Raw genomic sequence first — 26,399 nt, forward strand, 5'->3', positions numbered from 1 at the left:
TCATAATTAACATAAGAATATATAATGGCTATAAATAAACGAATAACTTTCTTTCATTTTATGACTGTTTTATATAATACATGACCACAATCAGCGCATGCATATATAAGCATGCAAACGGTGGTTTAAGTGTTATATGAAAGTAATTGATGGATTACTGATTCCTTATATGAAGGACCTTAGACTATTTCTATTGTAAGAAATTAGAAAATAAAGGTTTCTGCGGAATTTGATTAAAGGACCGACCTATAGAGATGTATAGAAAACAGAAATTGTAAGTAGGATACATTAAAGCAAAAGGAGACAGAGAGGGAGAGAGACTTAAAGGTTATATTAGTCAGTCATACAAAAAAGCTGGAAACAATTAAAGCTGGAAATCAAATGAGGATAAAAATTTCAAGTATTTTCCAACTTTGTTTGGAAACTTTCAAACTTTAACGTAGTAAAAATGTTAGAAGTAAAAATCGTAAGAGAGGACACTGGAAAGTGTGCAATCGATTGCAATAACAATACTCTAGCATGCTCTGAGCTTTGTAGAGAATATTGTATTCCATATATTATGTAAAAACGTATCGAAGCTTACCTTTTTGTCATGCAATTGGATTGGAGATGGGAATATCATTTTTCATAAAATGCCGTATTATATGAATGTCTAGAAAATTCAACTTTCGAAACTTTACTGGGTAAGAATATAATTTGTCTCGGTGTTTCCCATTGTGAACAGTTGCTGTACAATACAGTCAGAGAACTCTTCAGTATTAGAGGTACATAATTAGTTGTACGAAATTCGTGAGAAAAACTGTTAGAAATGGAGCTGAACAGTTAGCATGGAAGACTAAAGGAAACTGTTACTTGTTTAGTATCAGTTTTTAAGCCCGTTCGGTTGTGATGTTGGCACTAAACCTATTTCAGTATCATACGGAGTTTACAATCTCAAGGTAGCATAAAATTTAAAAGTAAGGGAACTTTATATAATCTATTCTGATCATGTATATTGTTTTAGTGAAGTGGGCTCATCAAGAGGATATGAGTGTCAATAACGTCTCTTATCTGTAAGTTCAAGGGTTTTTCAAAAATATTTAATTGCAATTGGTAAACAGTTAAAACAAATATAGGAACAAATTAAGTATTAATCTTGTTTTCATTTTGTTTAAAGTTAAGGTAAAACACCAATTTCGAATATTTATAGTAAATAAGACAAGTCTATGAAATATGTCTGTTTATATAGCATACGTTATAATTGAGAAACAGCGACGTCCATATAGTAGTTAACACTCTCAATAGAAATAGTTTTCCGGTAATGTGACATCTGTGACTGCACAACCCATACACCCTCAGTATTTTTCCTGTTAACAAAAACAAATTTAAAAAAAATTGAAAAAGATGAAAAAATAAAAATAAATAATTGTAGTTTTTCTGAAATCGGTCTTTTCGAAGAAATGTAAGTACAGGCGTTCAAATTTCTAATGTATGTAACTACAAGATGATGCAACTTTACTCCATCATTAAGTTTAAGCTCGTATTGTTCATCTTATTCCCCTTGGCAAGGCTCTCTCTCCTCTTAGGAAGAGACCTTCTCAAGCCTGGGATGATCATATCATTGATTTGTTTTTGGGTAGGAAATAAATTCCCTTCTAGACTTTTTGGCTTTTCCTTCTAGAGCAAGAACCAATTTGTTTCGAGCTTTTGTTCTTTTCCTTTCAAGTATTTCATTTTCTCACTAATTGCATTTTCATATATTGTGAAGAGGTTTCAAGCGATGGCTTCCATATTGTACTGTAATAGATGTAGTGGTTTTTTTTCAATATGTTTACTGAAATTTCATTATTGTATTCAATGCTTTCGTTCTACTATCTAACATATGACATTCAACAGAGAGTTTCTTTTTAACTATCGTTCAACAGAGTTTTTCGCTCACTCACACTCTCAAATATTCTAATTCACTATTACTATCATAATCATAATTATTCTTGAAGATTAAAAAAATTTAAATACACAATACTGGATCAATATATATAAGAAGCCTTTTGCTATAATACTTAATTCTATATTATTAAGTACCAAAGAAATCAACAGTAGAAAGATCATCAACACAATGTCTGCCCAAGCTAAGATTTTATCTCAAGCTCCAACTGAGTTGGAATTGCAAGTTGCTCAAGCTTTCCTAGAATTGGAAAACTCCTCCGCTGACTTAAAAGCTGAATTGAGACCATTGCAAATCAAATCCATCAGAGAAGTATGTTAATTATATTCGATTGAAAAGTATTTTGAAATGAACAACATTAAATGAAGTAATTGAAAAAAATATATATATCCTAATGAAACATTGAACATAAGTATTTAAAGAAATCACATTTAGAATTTAATATTGCATGATAGTTATCATATATGATTAACAAGAGTAGGAAAATAAAATATCAAAGTTTCTCTTCCGACCATGAAAACAGCAGGAAGTTTGGCATATCAATTGGTTGATATATTCAATTTGCGATAGCATTCTTATTGATTACATGCTATTTATTGTTGTCATTTATAAGGTTTTAATACGTTTATGAACTTGTTTTACTAACAATTTATTATGTTAACCTTTTCCCTATGAAAAGTTTAATATTACATTTTATTACAGATTGATGTTGCCGGTGGTAAGAAAGCTTTAGCTATCTTTGTTCCAGTTCCATCTTTGGCTGCCTACCACAAGGTTCAAACTAAGTTAACCCGTGAATTGGAAAAGAAATTCCCAGACCGTCACGTCATCTTCTTAGCTGAAAGAAGAATCTTACCAAAGCCATCTAGAACTGCCAGACAAACTCAAAAGAGACCAAGATCTAGAACTTTAACCGCTGTTCACGACAAAATCTTAGAAGACATGGTTTTCCCAACTGAAATTGTCGGTAAGAGAGTTAGATACTTAGTTGGTGGTAACAAGATCCAAAAGGTCTTATTAGACTCCAAGGACATCCAACAAGTTGATTACAAATTGGAATCTTTCCAAGCTGTTTACAACAAATTAACTGGTAAGCAAATCGTCTTTGAAATCCCAGGTGAAACCCATTAAATATAATAAATGTCATCTAAATTTCATGATCTTAAAAATATAATCATTTTAGCGTATTTTATAAGATAAGTTAATTTTTATATCCAAAATGTTTTAATAGGTGTATAATTTTTAAAGCGTTTTCTCAAGTACTATTTAACTTTGATTTCATCATTTCATTATTAATCATATTACTCTATGTGTCTATATATCGATCGTAAATACTGGTAACAGCTATTGTGGAATATTTCTCTGGAAAGAAAGTTCATGCTACCTCACTTAAAGTTTATAATATATCTCAAATATACTTTGTTAATCTGTATTATCTCTCTACAGATAATAAAAGTTTGATATTTTATTGAAACTATATAATATGTGATGGATGGTTGGGAACCTTGCAGTGGATAAAGGAGATTATTTCTTTCTCGTTTGGGCCATGGTTATGAAATTTTCATAGGGATCATGCTTGTCAATTAAATCATTCTTTTCAAATCTATTGGACTTTGTAATAGGTATATCGTAATATTTCAATTTTTCAAAGTCTTCTTTACTAGGCTCTCTATGTTGTATTTTATTTAACTTGTCGAGTGTTGCGCCTGGATCGCTCATTTCAGTACGGTCTCTTATCGTATATGGGCTAATTGCTGCATTTATGAATTCTTCTCTTTCACTTCTATCTTGTTTCGTGACCTTTCTATTTTTTTTCTCATGTTTATTGGCTTTGAGACTGTGAACATCATTTGTATTGCTGCTGCTGTTGTAGTTGTTGTTGTTCTTTTTTCCAGACGCAGCTACAAATAAGATACCTGCAAATAACCCAATGATCACAACATATTTTAATAATGTAAGTAAACTTGATAGAATAGTTCCTAAGAATAAATTTAAAAGGGGACCCAGAATCCCAGTTATTGCTAACCCAAGCAATAAAGAAGGCAGATGCAACTCGTTTATCGGATCGATTCGTACTTTAATCGGCAAAGCATTTGTATATGTATCAATGATTTCCTGTGCTTGTTTCATAGTTCACTGTATCAGTACAGTAAGATTGGCACCTTTTGTGGCAATGATGTTTTCTTTACCTAACCTCTTTAATTCAGCTGGCTTTTATTAAATTAAATCATTTTACAGTCATAAAATTCGAGATCTTTCTCCCGCTTAAATCTGAAATAATTTAAGCGGTGCTCCTAACAGTACGAGTCGACTTAATAAAGGTAAAGGGAACGAAGAGATCCAAATATGTAACGGTAAAGAATAATTAATTGATGTGCATCAGTTTTTTAGCATGCAATTGATTATCACAGAAAGTATAGTAATAATATAGCTGAAAACTGGCACCAATATATTAATGAAGAATAAGATTAACTATTTTATGTTTAGTTTTGCAAAGAGATAAGGCTCGGGGATGTCAAAACAGTACAAAACACGATATGGGAAAAAAACATAAACTAAATACGAAAATTAATGCTCAGTTTTCGCACATGGTTGCCAAACAACATGAATATATGTAATGGTAAACAGTGTATAAATGTACTCAAGAAAACGAATACCTTACCTTACTGTAATCCTTACAACTAACTATAAACAAGATCTTTTTTAATACCCCCATCTCAATATTCAACAATAACACACGAACTTAACCTCCACATATAGTTTTAGTAGCTACACCACGAAACAAGGTCCCTCTTGTTTCACAGGTATAGTGACATTAAATTACTTTCCTCTCCTCCATTACTATCACAAAACTAAAGGAACTGACTGTTAATGTGAATTTAAGACACTTATATAGTATGTAGGGTAACCAACACTCAGCATCGAACGCTGTAATACGTTGACACTATGACACTTACTTACTTACTCTTACGAAATGTGCAATCAAATAATCATAATAACATTACGTTACGTTACATCAAGTTGTCCTCTCGCTGTTATTGACGATAGAACGTGTTTTTCTTCTTTTTTTTCTTTTCTGAAAAAATTGCGAAACGTTAACAATTTAAATTTAATTTTTCGAAATTTTTTTATTCAAAATAACGATTTTTAGTTTAAATCTACAGACATCTCTTTAATTTTCCAAATGTGTAGATTCTATATCATCTTCGATTTAGAGTTACACGTTTGAACCTCCAGAAATGGAAGTAGGAGTATTCTCACTGAGCTCACTCTTTGTATCGAAAAAACGAAAATAACAACTATGCAATTTAGATGTATGCAATTTGTTCACTTCATTTTATAACGGTGATGAGTACTATAGATCGTACTGTATTATTGTTACGATGCGTTTAGCTCCTGTTCAATATGATAGTCGTAGTAACATACGTATATATATATATATATATATAGAAAGAGATGTAAATTTATAGTTGTATACCAGTACCACTACCTGGATGTTTCTATCATCGTAGAAGTATAAAAGCACAGGTAGTTTTGATTAATCAATTGTAAGGGCTATTCTATATTGACAGTATCAGTATATAGCTAATTTGTTTGAGATTAGAATACTGTGAATACTACAATATATATAATATATAACCCCTCAAGATGGCATCGCATTCTCAAAGTCACGAAAAGAGTGACCAACCACGCACCATCACTATAACTATTCCATCGACTAGAAAGATATACCAAATCGTCGCTTTAACGGCGTTGTTTATAACGACTTTGGTATTGGTTATCAAAGGTGGTGCTCATATTGGAAGAAAAGAATCTGCTCTAGCAAGGAAACAAAATATGAATTATGATTCTGATGCTAAGTATGATTCTGATGCTATCAAGTATAAAGAGCAATATTCATATGTTAAATATAAAGTTCCAGAATATACAGGGAAAAAAGCAAGAGCTACTTTTGTTACATTGGCCCGTAATAACGATAAAAATGGGTTACTATCCACTGTCAAGTCTGTTGAGGATAGATTCAACTCGAAGTACCAATACGATTGGGTTTTCTTGAATGATGTTGAGTTCAACGATGATTTCAAAAAGACTATGACCGCTTTAATTAGTGGTACAGTCAAATTCGGTGTTATTCCAAAAGAACATTGGTCCTTCCCATCTTGGATCGACCAAGATCGTGCTGCAGAAACTAGAAAGAAGATGAAGGAAGAAAAAATCATCTACGGTGATTCCATTCCATACAGACACATGTGTAGATTCGAAAGTGGTTTCTTCTGGAGACATCCGTTACTAGACGAATACGAATATTATTGGAGAGTCGAACCAGACACGAAACTGCATTGTGATATTGATTATGATATTTTCAGATTCATGAAGGATAACAAAAAGAAATACGGTTTCACTATTTCGATCAAAGAGTTCATGAAGACAATTCCTACTTTATGGGATACCACTTTGAACTTTACTTCATTACATCCAGAATTTGTTAACAAGAATAACATGCTAGATTTTATCAGTAATGATAATGGTAAGACTTATAACTCGTGTCATTTCTGGTCTAACTTCGAAATTGCTTCTTTAGATTTCTGGAGATCTGAAGCGTACACAAAGTACTTTGAATATCTGGACAATGCAGGTGGCTTCTTCTATGAAAGATGGGGTGATGCACCAGTCCATTCCATTGCCGCTTCTTTATTCTTAGACCGTAATGAAATTCATCATTTTGCTGATTTAGGATACTTCCATGGTCCATTCCACCAGTGCCCAATCGATGATGTTTTCAGACTGGGAAACAGATGTGCATGTAAACCAAAGGATGACTTCACATGGAAGGGTTACTCTTGCAACACTAAATATTATGATGTTAACAAGTTAAAGAAACCTGAAAATTGGGAAGATTACAAGAAATAGTTTTCAGGAGACCAGGCAGAAAAAAAAGAAGTACTAAATAAAAAGGATGATTAAAGGACAAGAAAATATTGATATTCCTCTTCTGTAAAATACATAATATTACTCATATAATTGATATATATAAATAACAATTATTCAAATGAATATAACATGTAGTATTTTTAAATCATGTGTTCTTAAGAGCCAGTGACACGAAACAATAAACAAGTATAAATGAATATCTGTCCACCGATTATGAATTAGCTAGAAGACACGATCATCGATTATATGGTTGAACTAATTGCTATTGTTTGTATCTGTTACCATATAAATAACTATGATAAATAGTATTAAATAATAATAATATAAACAAGTGCGTGTTAAATTAATTTTTTTAACTATGTAGTTTTACTGTTTGCCCTGAGTTTTGGAAATTTTAACTACGGAACCCACGCAATTCCTGAAGTTAATAAAAAGAACTCAGAAACGGCAAGACAAACAGTGCGTAAAGATCTCAGAATGTATCGAAACACACCAGAAAAATGCCACACCAAAGCTCGAGGTAATGGCAGCAGAAATTTATAAAATTAAGTGTCACACAAATATCTGCACATGCTCTTCTCTATCTTCAGGGCACTATATACGTCCACGACTATATGCAGCGACGCAAAGAGCAAGATAGATGACGGTAGGGTACCTTTTACTTTTTTTCTTTGTCAACAGTAACTATCCCCCACAGCGTAATGAAGTGTGTACTCCCGCGTTATAGAGACAACCCAACACAAATCTACCCTCTCTTTTCCTTTCTTCTCTTCTAGTTTCCCTAGGATGAACGGAGAATACAATACTACCAGTCCAACATCTTATATGTATGCGCTGTTCTATTTCTTTGTTTCTCTCGCTCCCTGTCGTTGACCTTAGGAATTAACGAACATAAAATAATGAAAGCAACAAATCTGGCTGAAATCGTCCTCCCCCTCCTCAGTCTTTCACCGTATGGAATCAGTTCATCTAGCAATAAAGGACAGGGTTTACAATACTAAATCTATCATTCTCTTCGCTTAGTGCTTTGACCTCTTTTACCGTTGGAGATTTCGAAATCAGCAACACATTAAAAATCTTAAAAAACATAATTGGTATTGTTATGTTGTGCTTTCCTCTGTCTTTCACGTTTCGTGTTTATCGATTTTTGAAACCTTCTAACTAAGTTCTCTATGGATACATGTATCTTGCACGAGTGATACTCTAGGAATACTATCGAATTCCTTCAAGTTCCTTTTCTCAAAAATCAATATTACTCTCCTCCTGGCTTTAAACCCTTCATTTTTATAATTCATGCTTTCTTATCTTTGCTTTGTATAGAATAATGTCATCTTTCTCACTAACTATGGGTTTTTCATGCCCATCGCATTATTCTAGAGAGGAGGAGGCCTACATCTACAAAGATCGAATTTTTCTGAAAATTTCAAATATCAAAAAATTAGTATAATATCTCTAAGCAATTACTAGACTCAACAATTACTATATTCACAACTTCTTAAATTATTCACTTGCACATATATATATATATATCTGTATTTAATATATAGATACTCTATCTTTTTCCTGCTATTTCTACATTGCAAGAAATAGAACACGTAGCGCAATACAATATAATACAACATGGCTAAATTTACTATTCCGGTGAGTAGTAGACGTTTGTATAAACTGCTGGGTTTGTTTGCAATCGCCATTATAACAATAGTTATCATTGTTAAAGGTACAGACATCACCAGCAGTCTCTCAGGTCCAATTGATGGAAAATCAGATTATGTACAAGGCTCTAAAAAAGCCAATGCTCCAAAAAAAGCGAGAACTAAATATGATGATAAGTACAAATATGTGAAATATTCAATTCCTGAATATAAAGGTGAAAAAGTCAGAGCTACTTTCGTCACATTGGCTCGTAATAAAGATTTGAATGGGTTAAGAGAAACTATTAAATCTTTTGAAGACAGATTTAATTCGAAGTTTCAATATGATTGGATTTTCTTGAATGATTCAGAATTCAATGACGACTTCAAAGTAACGATGACCGCTTTAATTAGTGGTGAAGTTAAGTTTGGTATTATTCCAAAGGAACATTGGTCATTCCCATCTTGGATCGACCAAGACCGTGCTGCAGACACAAGAAAGGAGATGAAAGATATTATCTATGGTGACTCTATTTCTTATAGAAATATGTGCAGATTTGAAAGTGGTTTCTTCTGGAGACATCCGTTACTAGACGAATACGAATATTATTGGAGAGTCGAACCAGACACTAAATTGTACTGTGATGTGGATTACGATATTTTCAGATTCATGAAGGATAATGATAAGAAATATGGTTTTACAATCTCCATTCATGAATATAGAGCCACTATTCCAACTTTATGGGATACTACTGTCGAATTCATCAATTTGCATCCTGAATACGTTGCCGAAAATAATATGTTAGATTTTGTTAGTAACGATGATGGTATGTCGTATAACTTGTGTCATTTCTGGTCCAATTTTGAAATTGCCTCTTTAGATTTCTGGAGATCTGATGCTTATAGGGACTATTTTGACTACTTAGACCACGCTGGTGGTTTCTTCTATGAAAGATGGGGCGATGCTCCAGTCCATTCCATTGCTGCTGCTTTATTCCTTAACCGTACCCAAGTGCATCATTTCGACGATTTAGGATACTACCATGGTCCATTCCATCAATGTCCGACTGATGAAAAAATTAGACTAGCTAATAGATGTGATTGTGATCCAAACAGGGATTTCACATGGAGAGGTTACTCTTGTGGTAAGAAGTATTACAAGGTCAATAACTTAGCAAAACCAAAGAATTGGGCTGATTACAGTAAATAAATAACATAAGAACAAATCATTTTTTTCAACATGATAAGCAACTTTAAAGACAGTGGTCAAAAGATCTCGATGAATAATTTTTTTTGAAAAGTATATACACTAAGAGAACGTAATATAATGGTTTTTATAGATGCACTGTAATTATAAATATATACTTAATTTGTAAAATAGTTTAAGAGAAAGGTTAAAATTTTACTACAGATTGTAGTTTTTAATTAATGAATGAGTTAACTCGACACCTAAGAATGTTGCAGCATTTGCGGGGAATGATCTTAAAAGGGCAGGTCCGATACCGGGGAAGAATCCTTTCAATCCTCCTTTCGTAAAGTAAATTTCTTTTGCAACAGAGACCATATTAACCCTTCCTCCGTTCAGCGTTTTCGTCGAGCCTGCTTGTAACTTGGTCTTTATTGTATCAATTGGGAAAACCACTACCCACATGGACATGCCCGCAATACCACCACTTAAACAAACGTTTAATAAATTAACTTCATCTCCATTTGCGTTGTTATTTGAACTTCTTGAGTTCAAAAATTTCTTTGACACTTCGTAAGAACCAAAATACAATGCCGAACCAGGACCATCCCTTGCCAAGGTCGCTAATGAACCTTTAAATAATGATTTAACTCCTCCTTCTTTCACTATCCTTGTAGCCGCCGAGATCATGGAGGAATTTTTAACACCGGGCTGTTGTGTTTGCAACACAACTTTAATTCTTTCCGTTGGAGCGGTCACTAAAGTAGTTGGTATAGCGCTCAAGAACCCAGCCATTGCTAACTGGGGATTGGACAACGAGTTATTTGAATTTGATGAATCTGCTGTATAAGAGACAATTTTTTTACCTACATCGTAGCCCCAAAAGGAGACAGCGAAAATTGGAGTCACACCGACCAGTGGCGGTATGACACCTTTATAAAAACCTTTAAAATAGTTTATTGGATTGAATTTGATACGATTTTGGACCTGAACATCAATAAGAATTTTTTTAATAGCATCGACAGTAGAGCTAGCTTGATTATTCTGTAAACGAACCTTGACTAAATCGAACGGATGACCCGTCAGTACAGCACAAACACCCCCAACACCACCTGCCACTAAAGACCTAACATTTTCTTGCCATAAACTAGCTTCTTCTAAATATACTTCCTCGCTGGAGACGTCTGACATTTTGAGTTTGATTTTACTTTCAAATTTGCTTTCAGTTTTACATGAGACGCGATTACTAACAGCACAAGAACACACATGTACTTAAACACTTTTTATTTATATACATAACATATTACAGATAGCTATCATCATTGCGCCATCGATCCCAGTCACATCTACAATCAAAAGTGAATGACTTTATCTCCTGATAAGAAATTATACATCATTTAAATACATTGCACATTGTATATGCAATCATTAACTATCAGATATAATAGTCTCTTATTAGCGTATTGATAATCAATCCTAGACACTTAATGTGGCAAATATCACTTATCTTCGTTTCCCCACATCTTTATCCGACAGTATCGTTTTATTAGCTGACGGTAAATCCTTTGGAAATGTGGCCACAAAAACAAAGTCATATATAAATGTGTGTGTGTGTGTCTGCCTATAGGGAGATCCGTTTTCTTATCGCCGGCGATCCCCACTTCCTCATCGTTCTTCCACCCCTTAATCCCTGCCCCCCCTGATTCTACGAATTACAGAAATTACAGAAATTCTTTATTATATAAAGAGCAAAGGTTTAAAATGTTATTTTATTATGTTATCTACTTTATTGTAATTCTAGTTAAGTCTCTCTGGCTAACGGTGAAACCTATTCCTATTTAGTTATCTACGCACATCTTAATTGATGAAATGTAATGATATGAAGTGTAATACTAAACTGGCAAATATAAATTCACCGAATGCACGACTCTTGGAGATGTGAGGGAACGGTTCCGTCAATTGTAGTCTTAAACTTATTAATAACACAAATTGACCAACGCAGAGAATGAAACTAGACAGAAATGCATTGAATGGGAATGTGCTCCTTATCAAAATCATGAAAACACATTGCAATGCAGCAAATATAACTAGAAACAAACAAAATATATCAATCAACATAATTCTCTTGTCTTCAGAAACTTGTTCGAAGTATGATTTCATTGAGAGACCCCATGCCTCCGAAAAATCTTTACTTATAGAGGAGTTAATTGGCTTTTGCGATACCACTGGCTTGGATTCTTCAACAGCCTCTGGAACTTCGACTGCTTTCTCAGTAGTCTTTTCCTTTTTATTAACTTGGACTTCTTTCTTAGCCATCTTCTGTTTTCTTTATCTTTTTGTCTGTTTGCCTTTGATTGCTCCTTTGTCCCGTAGCTTATTCCTCTTTATGATGCGATGATAGTGTAACTAGCAGTAATAACTACTCATGAACTGTCTTTAAACAATATGTAGATGACCATTTATCATTTGTTAATTTGTATAGTATCAATTACACATTAAAGTTACATAGAGTGTTCGTTAATTTCATAATATGTTTTTCGAACTTTTAAAATTTCAAATTTGTAGCTTCGCTCTTCTTGACGCTGGAACTCTTAATATCAAATTAAGCCTATTTTAAAAAAGTGATGTATGTTACTGAATTGAAACTACATTTTAATTAGACTTCCTACGTATGTTCCGTTCAATGTATTATGATGAAGAATAGTATTGAATGGTAGACATCGAACACACGAAGTGCGTATACCATTTCGGAATTGTTGAAACTTTAAAGTGACTTTTGGTTTTTGAGAAAATATATACGTGCCCGCTAGAGTCATCTTCGCATTGATAACAACTGTATAGTAATACTTTATCAAGATGACGGACGACGTGGTAGATACCTTAGCAGAAGATCTGAAAATATCAAAGGCTGTGGAAGCGTTGCATTTTAACTCTCCAACGAAACCGAAAAGTGAGAGTCTTAACACTACCAATAAGAATGAAAATGAAGCAAATAATTATGACGACAATGATGACGAAGAAAATGATAATGACGACGATGACGACGACGATAATGACGACGAACATATTTACATCAATGAAGAAACTGAAACTGGAGTGGAAAGAATCTTGGTATCGAAAGCCCCTGAGGAACGAATAGTGCCGCCTCTAAACTTTTGTCCCGTAGAGAGATACCTTTATAGATCGGGACAGCCTTCTCCTGTAAATTTCCCTTTCCTATTGAATTTACATCTTAAGACAATTATATGGCTTGCCAATGAGGAACCACAGGATACTCTACTAGAATTCTGCGAATCAAACAATATTGAGCTGCAATTCGCTGCAATCAACCCAGATGCTGGAGAAGACGATAATCCATGGGATGGTTTAACGGAACACTCCATAATAAACGCCTTGAAAACTATTGTCGAAAAAAAGAACTATCCTATGCTCGTCTGCTGTGGTATGGGAAGACATAGAACTGGTACAGTTATTGGATGTTTGAGAAAATTAATGGCTTGGAACTTAGCCAGTGTTTCAGAAGAATATAGAAGATTCTCTGGTAGTCGAGGTGGCCGTATTCTAGTGGAACTTCTAATTGAAGCATTTGATACAAAGTTAATAAAAATTGAGAAGGATAAAGCTCCCGATTGGTTATTGACTGCTGTGGAAAGTGACTAATCACGGTTACTTCACACATATAAATAAATAAAAAAGAAATATAAATAACGTAGCACTTTATTAAGGTAAATACAACGATAAGAATAAAAGTTTTTATATGTTATTATCAAGGAATATATTATGTATATGCAAAGTTAACATTAATTTTGTAATTGCCACTCATTAACATTAATAGTGGTTAGCGAAAAACCTTGTCAACTAGCTCTCTCAATTTTCTAACACTTTCAAAAGATGCATTATTGATACTAGCATGTAAATTATTACAAGATTTCTGTATACCATTAACATAGCCAACATTCCAGAGTTCATGATAGTCGTTTACGAATTTTCTTGGTAGCATATCATTCTCAATTGTGTTTACCAGATTTTGAAATGTTACAGGTAAAAATGTCTTCATAGTATAACATGCAAAGAAAACTGGAATGACCACTCTAGATGGTATAGAGGTTAATGTTTTCCCCATAAAGGAACTTTTAACTAGTGTGCCATTAATTCTACTCCAGTTCCTCTTATTTGTTAGGACTCTTCCTGTAAAAAAAGCAAGTAACGATAAAGTAGCACCTGGAACCAAGTCTTCCGAATTTTCCAAATCATCAGTCAATATATTGGAGTAAATGTATTTAGTAGCATTTTGTTTATCTTTTAATAGCTTTTCTTCCTGTGATTTTATTGACGAAGAATAAAATCTATACTTATCCACTACATCAGTTCTCCAACGATGGATCCAGCTTGTTAACTCTTTGGATTCTGTAACTTTTGATCCACTATCTAAAGTATAATTCACTAGATCATTATTAATATCTTGATCAATTTTTTTAAATATGTTTAAGTTACTTGATTTATTATCAGCGCTATCAGGTACGTTGACCTTATCCTTAGAAATAGGCACCTCCTCTTTTTCTTCAATAAAAGATTGAACATTGTAAATGAACATAAATGGTTCTATAACTGCTATATAAAACGTGCTATTATTGAATGGTATCTTTAAATTTTATATATTAAATGTTACCAGTTTTCCTCATTCAATTCTAATCAAAGGATATAGAAGTATATATTCTTTTCTACTTTGGTTTATATACTATTGGATAGAGGTTATGGATGCCGCCAAGTTAAAAAAAAACAAGAACATAATATATAAAGGATACTTACTCTAAGAAAAGTTGAAAAAAAAAAGTATTTTGTGGAATGATTTATTATATAATTATAGGCTATAGTTGCCATCATAGTTACTCATCAATTCATATTCTATGTTATCTCTATTATTTATCAAAGTGCCAATTTATCTAAAAAAACATGACAAAGTTTAAGTAACTTTGACTAAAGGATAACGCTCCTGTATGAAGTATACATCATCCCACAAAGTCCCGAAATAATAAGGAATAGATCAAAAACAAACGGTAATATGCTCCAATTATTTTTAATTATCCCCGGTAAACTACATTCATATAAATTTAACAACGGTGGATATATATATACCAAAGGAATGCATGCTAGAGAACCAACTATTGCTACTAATTTATTCAGTTTGTCAGAGGTGATGTATCCAATAAGGCAAACAGTTGTAACTATCAGAAATCTTAATATAATCTTATACACTCTCAAATTTATGTGCTTTGTGCCTTGTGCCTCCGTGTCACTTTCAGAACATAGTATATCACTTTCTTCCAATACTTTTAAGTCTTCATCTGCTACAGCAATTTTTTTTTTTGTAAAAAGAAAGTCTTCTAATAATGAAGTCAATGAGAACAATTGCAAAGGTGTAGAAAGTAATATACCGATTGTGAAACAAACAATAATAATATTGACAAAAATCCCAGGCGCAAAACTTTGTAAAATTATTACCTTTATCTTTTCCCCATAACTCAAGTAGCCACAAGTTCCAATAAGAATAAATATTATTGACATTGTTAGCATCACTAGCAACAATATTTTTGGGAAGTCTTTTGGAGAACTCATATTATTGTGAATTGGGATCAAAAGACCGACACCTTCAAAAGCATATATTGCTGTACCGATAAATAATGTCCACTCGTTTGAGTTGAAGAATAACATAACTCCAGGATCACTTTTTTTATCTGAGATTAAGATTAAATGATGTAAAGAATAAGATATAACTAATATTATTCCACATATAATTAGTACATTTGCAATTACCGCAGGTATTGTTAGGACTTCCATTCTAGAAATAAAACTCATTGCAAAATTGAACCCTAGTTGAAATAAAATTGGATAGATAATATTACATTCGTAGTTGGTCATATTGTAAACGACTTGGTTAAAATTTTCACCAACAAATATGATATAGGCACTTGAAAATCCGATTTGTGTTAAGACCAATGAACCTAAAATTACATAACTCATCCATCGACCCAGAATATTATTACCAATTTCTTGGAATGTATTGGCCTTCACCTTAGTCTTTAATTTAATAATTATGAAGTAGCACCAATATGAATATAACCCAAAGATAACAATGAGAATGACAGAGAATACCAAACCACCTTTATGGAAGGCTGAAGGAAGTAATAAACTTCCTGTTCCAACAAATGACTTTAATAATAAAAAATAAGTTTTCCAATTTGAAGTCCCTGTTCTCTGCTTGGTGTCATTATTATTTAAGTTTTTAAATCCTTTTTCTGAATTGGTACTCATTTTACAAGCTTTTTACTTGAAATGACTACATAAAATAAATAGAATTCAATTATGATTTTTGATACATCAATTGCCATCAAAATATATACCATTATACAAGAATATAATTTAGTTCTTATTAAAAATTATTTTGTGACGTTTTATGTTTTCTTTTTAAAGCCAGCCTTTGAAAATAAATCCTGTCAATATAAATTTTTGCAAACTCAAATAAATGTCATTGTTGCATAATAGTAATAAAATGTTAACAAGAAATTCTTAGTGAAATAATCATATTTTAATTTAATTACACACAGATATTTATATATAATACAATTTTATTAGGTTGAACAGTTTACATAATAGATCTTACATTGTCATAAATTCAAAAATTGAACCCATATGAACATAACGACGGCCACAATCATTCAAATATTTCTGAACGACATCATGATTTATTTGGAACAACTCTCTATTCTGTTCTGTAAGTGCATTGACTGTCAGTTCATTCAAAGGCTCTTTTGGAGCATGTATATCTCCAAATTGATATAGAGGTTTTAGTTCTCTATTTTTTATTTTTTTACAGTCAAATAAGGAATCAAAATACAGTAGTTGATTATATAATTGTTTATCAGTGTAACGATATCTCATGACTCCAGTACAACCATCCATTAAACAACGTTTACCAAATACTGAAATTTGTCTTGTTACATTTCCACATGTTCTATCATCACAATGCAACCACCCTGCATAATATAGGGATATGTGTGATCTAATACATCTTTCCAATTGACTTGTAAATTGAATAGTTGAAAAAATATGTTCACATTTCTTACATTGAATACCATTGAAACATACCGTGTAGTAATTGGATGCAACGATACCACCAAATGGGAATTCATTATCACATGAAGGACAATTTAATATAACAAATGCAGTATCCTTAAATCTTTCAACATCGGAAATAGTAGTTTCTAAAGGTTGCAAGTTGTCAATACCATTTGCACCATTGCCATATTCGTTTACTCTCTGTAAATATTTTCTACTGTCAAGACCCAATGCAGAGCTTAACCTCACAATATCAAAACTTTCAATATTTTCTAGTAATCTCTCAACTGGTGCAAATATTTGCTTTTCTAAATAATAATTTGGATCTGGTAAAAGATTATTTGTTTTCACCATTACTTCGTTCAACGAAAATGCTCTCTCAGCAGGTGAAGTAGTTGATGCTGATTTATTCTCATCCTCTTTTTCTTTTGTAATAACAAATGTTATAACAGAGCCTGCTTTAACAACACGCCCAGCCTTCCTCATATGGAGGGCCACTTGCACAGCTGGCATAGATTTACCACCAGGATACGCTGACGGATCTTTTGAAAGTTTTGTGTTTATTTTATACTTATCAACTCTGATCTCATTATTTTCGACTTTAGATTTAATGTCTTCTAGATAGTCATAAATTTCTTGAAGAGCTGTTTCAGAGTCTTTATCTGATAATATAAGATTCAAAATATTTGTTGAAACTTCTTTTGATAATGGACAATATTCACGACGTCTCATATCAAGACCTTTGACTTCTAAAGAAGTTTGTTCCTGTTTATTTTTGTCAATTGTCACATTTAAAGCTGCATATTTTTTCTTTGAATGCAGTAACAATTTTTTGAAAACATTATCGATATCAATCTCTAACAATTTGTAACGTTCATTAACAAGTTTTTTAAAATTTAAGCCAACAGCAATCGCTTGACCATATAATTCAGAACCCGTGTCAATCATAACAGAATCTGTATCACCATAGACAACCTTCAGGTTCATACTTTCTGCTAATTGTCTAGTATTCATTAAAATTTCCCTACCTTTTCCTGTAACTAACATAGCCAAAGGTTTTGCATAAAACCTACTATTGACGTAACCCAAACAACCATACATAGAATTGGCAGTTAATTTTAGAGCTTGTTGTCTGATATCACACTGGGCACGGATGTGTGGATCGGATTCATTAATCATTAACTTCTTAACTTCACGACGACGTTGCACTAAATTTTGTAACAGACGAGGTAAAACACCTTGTTCTTTCTCACTGCTCGGAACTTCAGGAATTTCCTCTATATCATTCAAATTTCTATCAACAGTTGTGAAACAGATGTTGAATTCTTGGATAATAGATGGATATAAAGAATTGAAATCCATGACTAGAATATAATTTTTATGAAGTCCCTTCTCAGGCTCAAAAACCAAACCACCTTGGTATTTAGCTTTTTTCGACGAAACTGCTGGTGCCATGGATGAATTATTACCTTCAGTTTCCTGATGTTCGACATTTTTCCTAGCTCTTGACTTATTTGACTCCTTATCTGGAACGATATAACCATTCCTTACAAATTCATGCAGCAGAATATATTCATTTCTACCTGCTCTCGTACCACCTAAAGTTTGTGACCAAGCATTACCAGCCAAATTGGTCAATTGTTTTGTTAATGACAATAGTTGAATTCTGAAAGATACTTCGGCGGTAAGTTTGACATTATTTACATTTTCTTGAAGTGCCATTATCATTGAGTTCACATCTTCATGATATTGAGTATTTTGATAGTTGATATCGATGGATTTATGCTCAATACCCGTTGTTACCGTATACATCTCCGAAAGATCCCAATTTTGACACTTCGGTGTTAAAGATTGTCCCATTTCATTAGCAATATCACAAAGTAGTCTACCTGAAGAAATATCTTTAATTAAAAAGTTATTCATGTTAAAATTTTGTTTACCAAATCTGGCGGGCCATTCCCTTCTATTACGACGACCAAGGGAGCTAAAATTAGGAATTTTGAAATCCCAAATTCTATGTGATAATACATCCAAAATTACATTTTCTAAACGATGTCCAATTAAGACGTCAGGATCAGAAACACGCAACATTGCGCAGAAACAAGCTAATAATGTCTTTTCGTTATTGAAAAGACGAACCTGGCCATTCAACTTCTGTTTAGCTAATGGTGCTAATCCTAATGGAAAACTTGTTCCTTTTGGAGGCCTGACTAAAGTTATCAATTGATCAGGATTTATATTTTCAGGAATAGCATTTTCAGGTGAGATACGATTGTAAGTAGCCATTGTAATGGCTACAACTTCTTGTTTATTCTCAGAACGATTCATTACGGTTTGCACAGATAATGACATACATTTTAAAAAGACTTCCCCAGAGTCCTCTATTGGTTTAATGTCACTTGGGTTGGATACTGATATTTCAAGTTTGCAATGCGAAGTATTCTGTAAAGTTTCGAAGTCTCCATTTTTTATGTCTAACCAACATGGCCCCATTATTTTATTTTGAACCAAAAAACTTTCTAATATACCAGTACCACCACCAAATACATGAGAAAACTTCTCACTATTTAAATCTGATGGTATAATATCTCTTTTACTTTTTGGAGTATCAAATGGTAATAAAACTTTTAAATAATTAGTAACATGTGGTATTCCTGGAATTTCAAATGCATATTTCATTTCTTGCGGTTTTGATCTAATTTTATCTAACCCATATTTTTCTAACAGTAATGGAACGATCTCTTCTTGAACTTCTTCTGGCTCGACTCCCTCTCTAGGCAAAAAAAACAATTCTCTCGCAAGACCATTAATTTGAACCATTGCTGATAGTAAAGAACCATCCAATGCCCTTACTAGACCAAAAATAATTAATTTTGAATCAACTTCAGAAAAATCTAACCAAAACATCTTAAATCCGTTAGTTTCAGGATCAATTATTTGCTCCTTGTCATATTTCTTGAATACTAGAGATTCTGTATCAGGTATGCTCTGAGTGTCAATTCCAGTTTTAGATGGTGTATCAGGTGCCTTGCTGACAAGTGGTGTTCCCGGAGCTGTTACGAATGGTGAAGAACCTAAATTAGTTTTGGAACTTAAATTGATCTTTCTTGTGCTTTTTGCACTCCTCATGGTCCTTCTACCAAATGCAATCTCTTCATCACTATCCGAGTCATCTTCAGATAACTTTTGGATAATCTTCTCTGACTTGGTGGCAGTTGGAGAGCTTGGGACTGGAGTTTCGCTTTCTTCTTTGCTAGTATTAATCATGTTACTTTTTGATTTTAAAGGAGACGAAGATATTTGTAATATTTTACTATTGTGAATAAAAGCTTCTTCAGTTTTTAATTTCTTACTTTGTTTACCATCCTCTTGCACCTCGACATCTTTTGTCATTATTCTTTTATTGGATATTGTAGGAGAGGAAGGTAGTTTACTGTGCGTTGGTATGTTTACCTTTGGTGCTGTTCTGAAACTCATTTTTTCTTCATTAGAATCATTAAATTCATCTAATATATCATCAAAGTCTGCAACACCAAAATTTTTTTTTGGTTTGTTCAATTGGTTAGATATACTTATCTTCGAATTTTGAGCTCTAATAATATTTTCGATCGACTTAGTATCTTTTTCAGTTAAAGGTTTTTTCTTTGAATTTTTCTGATTTCCAACAATATCTTCCTCATCAGTGTAATATTCGTCTCTATTATCCCAGTCATCCCCAACACCTCTGTCAACATAACCCAAACCGTCATCATCTACTACAAAATCATCTTGTAATAGTTCTTGACGTTTTCTTGATCTATATTCATTTTCATCAAGTTCATCATATAACACATCATCATATTCTACATCATCAGACGCTTGACCACCATTACGAGCGGCTTGTAATTTCTTTAGCTTTTCTAATCTACTCTGATTACTAGTCATCACGTTGGGCAACTTTATTTTGGATGGAATATGGAAGAGCGTTTCTGTTTATATTAATTAAGTATCTTATTTTATTTATCTCGTTACTAGAGCTCAAATAATATCTTATAAGTATTTGTACAAACTTAAAAAGAAGTTATTAACAGTTATTTATAAAATATGTAAGTATTGTAAGGTTTAGAAATAATGATGAAGATGAAGATATGAGATCTTTAAAATGTCATCAATAGAACGCGTCAATGTTCATTGCTTCCACGCGGTATTGATGAAACGCGAAAGATATTTATGGTGATAATTAAAGATTTCGAATTAATTGGTTTTTCTTGCAAGCCATCATAAAATAAATGAAAAAACGTTCAGTAGTAAACCTTTTTCATATATCCATTTCATCAATCCACCATTCATTATTTAATGTTAAGTAACGATTACTAAGGTTCGAAATAGAGACATTAGATAAAACTGGTGATTCCCCAGAACTATAAGAATATGGTTGTGCTTATTTGATTATTACATGCATATATACTAGAAACATACTTATTTATTTATTATCCTTTTTGGGTGACTTGTTCTCTAATATGAATTTTTTAAGATTTTCAGCATCACTTTCTGTAGATATTTTACCATTACTGTACACCATCTGTTTCAGTAATTTATTTTCCATTTCCAAGGCATGAATCTTTTGTTGTAAAGAAATTGCCAATTCACTAAGTTTATTTACAGAAGATTCTAGCTCTTGTTCTTTCTTCTTTCGCTTCTGATGGGCTTTCATGGTAGGTGTTGTAGGTATTGTGTACTTTATATTGTTTTCCATTTTCACTCTCTTTATATTTAGTGTTTTTTCACCCTGTACATCACTTTCTGGTATTTCTCTTTTTAACTCCTTATGTTGACCAACTTGTGTAGGTGTCGTATCAATAATGTTTTCAGAAATATTTACTTTCTTTAACCGACTTTCTGGTAAGTTAGTTGAAATACTGTCCTCATTGTGTGGCAGTGTATCTTCCTTGGATTCATTTGATAAAACGTTATTTTTCACTAAATCGAAAAGAACATTTACGAAATTAGACTTCATTATATCCTTTGGATTTGAGTTGGAATCAGAATCAGTATAACTCTTTGAACTTGAAGCAATATTGCTATGTTGAAGTCTTGAATCCGAAAGTAGTGTTACTAAATAATCTGCATTAATATTTTGAGAATCGATAATTTGAGTAACTGTTTCACCATTTTGTGGATTTTTCTTCTTCTCTTGTTGATGATATGCAATGATTACTGATAATGCATCAATTTGTTCCATTGTTAACCCACGCTGAGTCAGAGAATTAATGACTCCTGTTGGAACCTTTAATCTCGGAAAAAATGATATTAATGTACTTGTGGGCATGCTGGCAAGATCTGGCTGTTCAATTTGCAGACTAGCTGTATTTTTATTATCTACAGTTGTCCCCCTACCTTGTGTGTCATTATTATTACTATTATTACTATTATTATTATCATCATTATCATTATCATTGTCATTATTACTGCTATTATTATTGTCATCATCGTCATTATCATCATCATCATTATTAATAATAACAGTATTATTGTTGTTACCCATAGTTGTTACATGGTTCGACTGTGAGTTTTGAGCAACACTATCACTGGCGATAATATCAAAGTTTGAGAACGTTTCCTCTATGTCATTTCTATTAATATGAACAAAATCTACAGAATCTACCGCTGATGAAGCGGGCGCATTAATCGGCGTCTTCTTTTTCTTGGATGAGAACCTTGATTTTGAATGATCGTATTGTGATTTCAATATATCATTTTTTCTTTGGGTTAAATAATGTGGCTTTCTTTGGTATTCTTGATTTGTGATATCATCTCTATTGTTTAGCACAGTGTCGTCAGCAATATTATTATTACTATTACTATTATTATTACTATTATCATTCTCATCCCCATCTTGTTTCGGTTTATCCTCATCATGGAAGATAAATGAAGAATCTGCGAAAACACTCAATTCTCTTGCCAATCTCTCATCTAATCCCCAAATGTTATCCTGATCTAAATTTTGATTAGGCAACCCTTGAGCACTATTGATACCTTCATTTACAACTTGATGATTATAGAAACCATTTTCCATGGCTACTAAAGAGTTTATATCAACAAAATCATTTTCTGAAGAAGCCATGAAATTATCAACGTACGCTAGTTGTTCTAAAAGTATGCTAGCTGTATTATCTGATTCAAATATTGTATTTTCACTTTCATTGCTATTGGCGTTTGTAGTGGTCATAGCATTAGGATGATGGTAAACATCATTAATCGACGAACTTCCATTACCATCATCACCAAATATGTTCATAAAATCAGTATTATATGATTTTGATTTGTCTATATTTTTTCCGCCCTGAGAACCATTTGGATTATGATTAAACATCGTTATATTAGTAGTATAGTGCAGAGGTCTATTTTATAACTTATCCTTAACTTTTATGTTTATTATTTTTTTTTTTATTGAAATTTAATCCATGTACGAATATGATCACTTATTATTGAAATTGATGTTATTAGATAGGCACGATGCCTTTAGTTGTTATGATAATGATTTCTATATATATACCAATATGTTAGTTTATGTTATATACTGACATATATGTTTATTAAAAATAATTTTTTATGTTTAACGATACTATAGATGAGTTTTATACAGTATAGTGTTAACATTAACTTAGCGGTTATAGAATGTTGTTGTTCATGGTAATTACAACAGGGTAGAAATTGGATTTATATTTCAATAAATTTACACGATGAGCTTCATATTGAGTATTTTCAAGATCAAAACAGCCACAGTTTTCTCAAGTCTCATGACCATTAATTAAGCAACTCATTAATTAATTTAAATATGAGTGTGCGTGCCACGTCACTTGTGCGGAAGACGTGTGTACTGTGTCAGTCATTTGAACTATGTTTAGTTGAATCAGCCAGTACTTTTGTCTACCCGCACATCAGAAGAAAAGAGGAAAGATAAAAAACTGTGGCTCAATTTCAATTATATCACCCACACGCGGCACGCATTACATGACCAACAGAACGATGCAAGGGAAAGACTTAGAAGGTTAAGAGCGGGTAAACAAAAGATAAAAACAAAAGATGCAACAACTTTTGATGAACAGGTCCGAGTGTCTGGACGGGTAACAGGAAAGGAGTCGGGTAAATTAATATTAGGTTCATTCGATTAATTGTGGTTATCGTCGGGTAATGGGTTGCTGGTCTTTTTTTTGTCAAAGATGATTATATGGCAGAGTCATTTTCTTCTCCTCACTCTTTACTCAAAGGTACAACTTAAGATCTCAGCAATAAACAGTTTTAGTTTCACAAGAAGGTTAGAGATGCCTTTTTTAAAAGAATTGAACTAAGCATTAGAAATTAAAATTCAGATTGCTTCAAAATAGACAATGACAACTGGGCGTTTAGTTAGCGATGGATGGATGGTATTGTCATTATGAATAATTTTGTACTTATATTGTTTACTAACCGGAAGGAAGATGTATGTAACCTAACGGAAGGGAAGGGAAGGAAACGAGAAAAAGAAGGCATTGAGATGTTCCGTTTTACTTTCTCCTCAATCAGAATACTTGATTATGATAGGTGAGTACGCCACTAAAAAGAGGATTAATGTGCATATTTAATTTCTTATTGAGAAGAACTGAGATAGTAATGTTCTATTCATCCACTTAAGAGCTCTCAATTTCTTTTTAGCCACTAACTATTCCTTATTTATAGGAACCCAAGGAATACTAGATTCAGTGAAGCTATTACATGTGTACTATATGTCCAATTAGGAATTGAGCATTATGCTTATTAGGCATCGCTGTTAGTTTCATATAATTTACGTGGCATACTTATATTACTAGACTGGTCTCAGAAAAAATCCTGAGATCTATATGTATCTTCAGAGATGTTAGTAGAAATATTATTACCTTGCTTGCTGATACTTAATGTAATTTGACCTAATTGAATCAAATTTTACATTGAGTGCGGGGTCAATCTGATGTTTGAGCAGAAAAAATAGCTATGTCATCAATAATCTTTCCTCCGTCAAATTACAATAAATCTGAATCTATGGAAAATATCAGTGCATCGATTTCTTCTCTGTAAGAAAGAGCATCCGACAAAAACTAATTTTGTTTTCACTTTTTCCTAATTGAAAAATGATAAGGAACTGTTAAAGAAGCGCAGCGCCCAATAGATTTAGTAATCAATTAACTTTAGGTTTGTTTTTTAATTAGAATGCCACACAGCAGAGCTCCTACATGATATATTAAGAAGTAATAAATACAAATAACACAAATTGGTAAGGTGTTCTAATAAGTAGCCGTACAAGGCCCCTGAATATATGGATTGAGGTCTCTTTATGTATGAAATGTGGTAGGTGGAAATTTCATTATTGTTAAATCTCGGCAGAAACGGAACGTCCTCTGTCGACAGAAGATTAAGACAATTACAGTAGTCTTGTCCTTATTGAACATCACAGCCTCATACTTCAACCATTATCCGTTCTTTACTAGGAATCTAAGTGTGTTGTAATTGTACTGAAATTTATAAGCTCCCAATCACAATTCTGTTTTCTTGGAGGTAGAATAAAGGAACTTTTATCAATAAACATATAGCTGATAAAGATGATGTCGACATGTAGTCATAAAGCTTCCGTCTCTTAGTTGAATTATCGATTTGATAATCGCCTTTCCTTTCTAATACATGGTATAATAACTGAAATTACGCATCGCTAAGTGCCTATGTGAAACCAAGTTCCGTTACTTACTTGCAACATATATCCGTTATAGGTTAGAAAGAATTTCTTTTAAACTTGAACTGGTAAATGAGCCAGTCAGGTAGCAGATGTCGACTTTTATGGTAATTTTTTTTCCGTTTATCCTGAGATAATAATTACCTGCATCCTCCAGGAATTTTAAATTTCCTATTACTTCCTAAACATGAAAATACGCGTATTGGGTTCCAGCCAGTTCTCTAGCTACTTTCAAATAGGAGACAAATGTCCAAATTAGGCTACGAGATATTTTTGCCTATCGCGTAATCGGTACCATAATACTAGGTTCATTTTAACTAGATATGTAAAATACAATTCACAAACGTAGAGTTAATACTACACCGCTACTCAGATCTAATAGAAAAAGTAATGAACAAAAAAATTAAAAGCAATTACAGCGGGTACTATTCAAGACAACTGGCCAATAGATCTGGCAGTAAACAGTGGAATATTCGCAGCCAAATTTCTGAATGGATTCTAAATACAAACCGTTAGTGTACATTTTTTGTTCTTAGATTTTTTACGCATTTACTTCGTAAAACAGAAAAAACTAAATTTTTTTCGAAATTTTTATCTATTAAACAATCAACATGTGTTGGCTATGTGTTTAAATTGTACGGATAAACTCAGATCTCGTTTGTCCATTCTCATTTTCGACTTCGAAATGATACAACACCCACAATGTGTTTTTATCAATTCGAAAAAATGATGATGACCATAAAAATGGCGCTTCACTGCAGTGGTTTAATAGATTTAGTGAATTTTATGATATGTATATATTTTTGGTTTTTTTCTTTTCTTTTGGTTTTCAGTAATTACTCGCAAACAATACATAATATACAAATTTTTTTTGTAAAGTAATACAAT

General features: G+C 32.6%; 11 protein-coding genes across 11 annotated transcripts; 4 read left to right on the forward strand and 7 right to left on the reverse strand.

Moving 5' to 3' along the window:
* Positions 1–2,095: 2,095 nt before the first annotated feature.
* RPS7A (40S ribosomal protein eS7) lies at positions 2,096–3,055 on the forward strand (the record flags this gene model as incomplete). The annotated part of the gene is made up of 2 exons (XM_003686032.1): positions 2,096–2,236; positions 2,627–3,055. The coding sequence occupies 2 exons, from the start codon at positions 2,096–2,098 to the stop codon at positions 3,053–3,055; spliced, it is 570 nt and encodes a 189-aa protein (XP_003686080.1).
* Positions 3,056–3,448: 393 nt separating this feature from the next.
* Positions 3,449–4,054, reverse strand: TPHA0F01630 (uncharacterized protein; the record flags this gene model as incomplete). Its single annotated transcript, XM_003686033.1, has 1 exon — positions 3,449–4,054. The coding sequence occupies one exon, from the start codon at positions 4,052–4,054 to the stop codon at positions 3,449–3,451; it is 606 nt and encodes a 201-aa protein (XP_003686081.1).
* A 1,518-nt stretch (positions 4,055–5,572) lies between these two features.
* TPHA0F01640 (glycosyltransferase family 15 protein) lies at positions 5,573–6,835 on the forward strand (the record flags this gene model as incomplete). Its single annotated transcript, XM_003686034.1, has 1 exon — positions 5,573–6,835. One exon carries the CDS (start codon positions 5,573–5,575, stop codon positions 6,833–6,835), a length of 1,263 nt encoding a protein of 420 aa, XP_003686082.1.
* Positions 6,836–8,476: 1,641 nt separating this feature from the next.
* On the forward strand, positions 8,477–9,697 carry TPHA0F01650 (glycosyltransferase family 15 protein; the record flags this gene model as incomplete). The annotated part of the gene is made up of 1 exon (XM_003686035.1): positions 8,477–9,697. The coding sequence occupies one exon, from the start codon at positions 8,477–8,479 to the stop codon at positions 9,695–9,697; it is 1,221 nt and encodes a 406-aa protein (XP_003686083.1).
* Positions 9,698–9,892: 195 nt separating this feature from the next.
* Positions 9,893–10,864, reverse strand: CRC1 (carnitine:acyl carnitine antiporter; the record flags this gene model as incomplete). Its single annotated transcript, XM_003686036.1, has 1 exon — positions 9,893–10,864. One exon carries the CDS (start codon positions 10,862–10,864, stop codon positions 9,893–9,895), a length of 972 nt encoding a protein of 323 aa, XP_003686084.1.
* A 666-nt stretch (positions 10,865–11,530) lies between these two features.
* Positions 11,531–11,989, reverse strand: OST2 (dolichyl-diphosphooligosaccharide-protein glycotransferase; the record flags this gene model as incomplete). The annotated part of the gene is made up of 1 exon (XM_003686037.1): positions 11,531–11,989. The coding sequence occupies one exon, from the start codon at positions 11,987–11,989 to the stop codon at positions 11,531–11,533; it is 459 nt and encodes a 152-aa protein (XP_003686085.1).
* Positions 11,990–12,529: 540 nt separating this feature from the next.
* Positions 12,530–13,333, forward strand: OCA1 (putative tyrosine protein phosphatase OCA1; the record flags this gene model as incomplete). The annotated part of the gene is made up of 1 exon (XM_003686038.1): positions 12,530–13,333. The coding sequence occupies one exon, from the start codon at positions 12,530–12,532 to the stop codon at positions 13,331–13,333; it is 804 nt and encodes a 267-aa protein (XP_003686086.1).
* A 178-nt stretch (positions 13,334–13,511) lies between these two features.
* MIC27 (Mic27p) lies at positions 13,512–14,267 on the reverse strand (the record flags this gene model as incomplete). Its single annotated transcript, XM_003686039.1, has 1 exon — positions 13,512–14,267. One exon carries the CDS (start codon positions 14,265–14,267, stop codon positions 13,512–13,514), a length of 756 nt encoding a protein of 251 aa, XP_003686087.1.
* Positions 14,268–14,650: 383 nt separating this feature from the next.
* AVT4 (Avt4p) lies at positions 14,651–15,985 on the reverse strand (the record flags this gene model as incomplete). Its single annotated transcript, XM_003686040.1, has 1 exon — positions 14,651–15,985. One exon carries the CDS (start codon positions 15,983–15,985, stop codon positions 14,651–14,653), a length of 1,335 nt encoding a protein of 444 aa, XP_003686088.1.
* A 345-nt stretch (positions 15,986–16,330) lies between these two features.
* Positions 16,331–20,713, reverse strand: POL1 (DNA-directed DNA polymerase alpha catalytic subunit POL1; the record flags this gene model as incomplete). The annotated part of the gene is made up of 1 exon (XM_003686041.1): positions 16,331–20,713. The coding sequence occupies one exon, from the start codon at positions 20,711–20,713 to the stop codon at positions 16,331–16,333; it is 4,383 nt and encodes a 1,460-aa protein (XP_003686089.1).
* Positions 20,714–21,251: 538 nt separating this feature from the next.
* MET4 (Met4p) lies at positions 21,252–23,141 on the reverse strand (the record flags this gene model as incomplete). The annotated part of the gene is made up of 1 exon (XM_003686042.1): positions 21,252–23,141. The coding sequence occupies one exon, from the start codon at positions 23,139–23,141 to the stop codon at positions 21,252–21,254; it is 1,890 nt and encodes a 629-aa protein (XP_003686090.1).
* Positions 23,142–26,399: the final 3,258 nt, after the last annotated feature.

The sequence above is a fragment of the Tetrapisispora phaffii genome, chromosome 6 (assembly GCF_000236905.1).
Source record: "Tetrapisispora phaffii CBS 4417 chromosome 6, complete genome".
In the NCBI taxonomy this organism is placed as follows: Eukaryota; Fungi; Ascomycota; class Saccharomycetes; order Saccharomycetales; family Saccharomycetaceae; genus Tetrapisispora; species Tetrapisispora phaffii.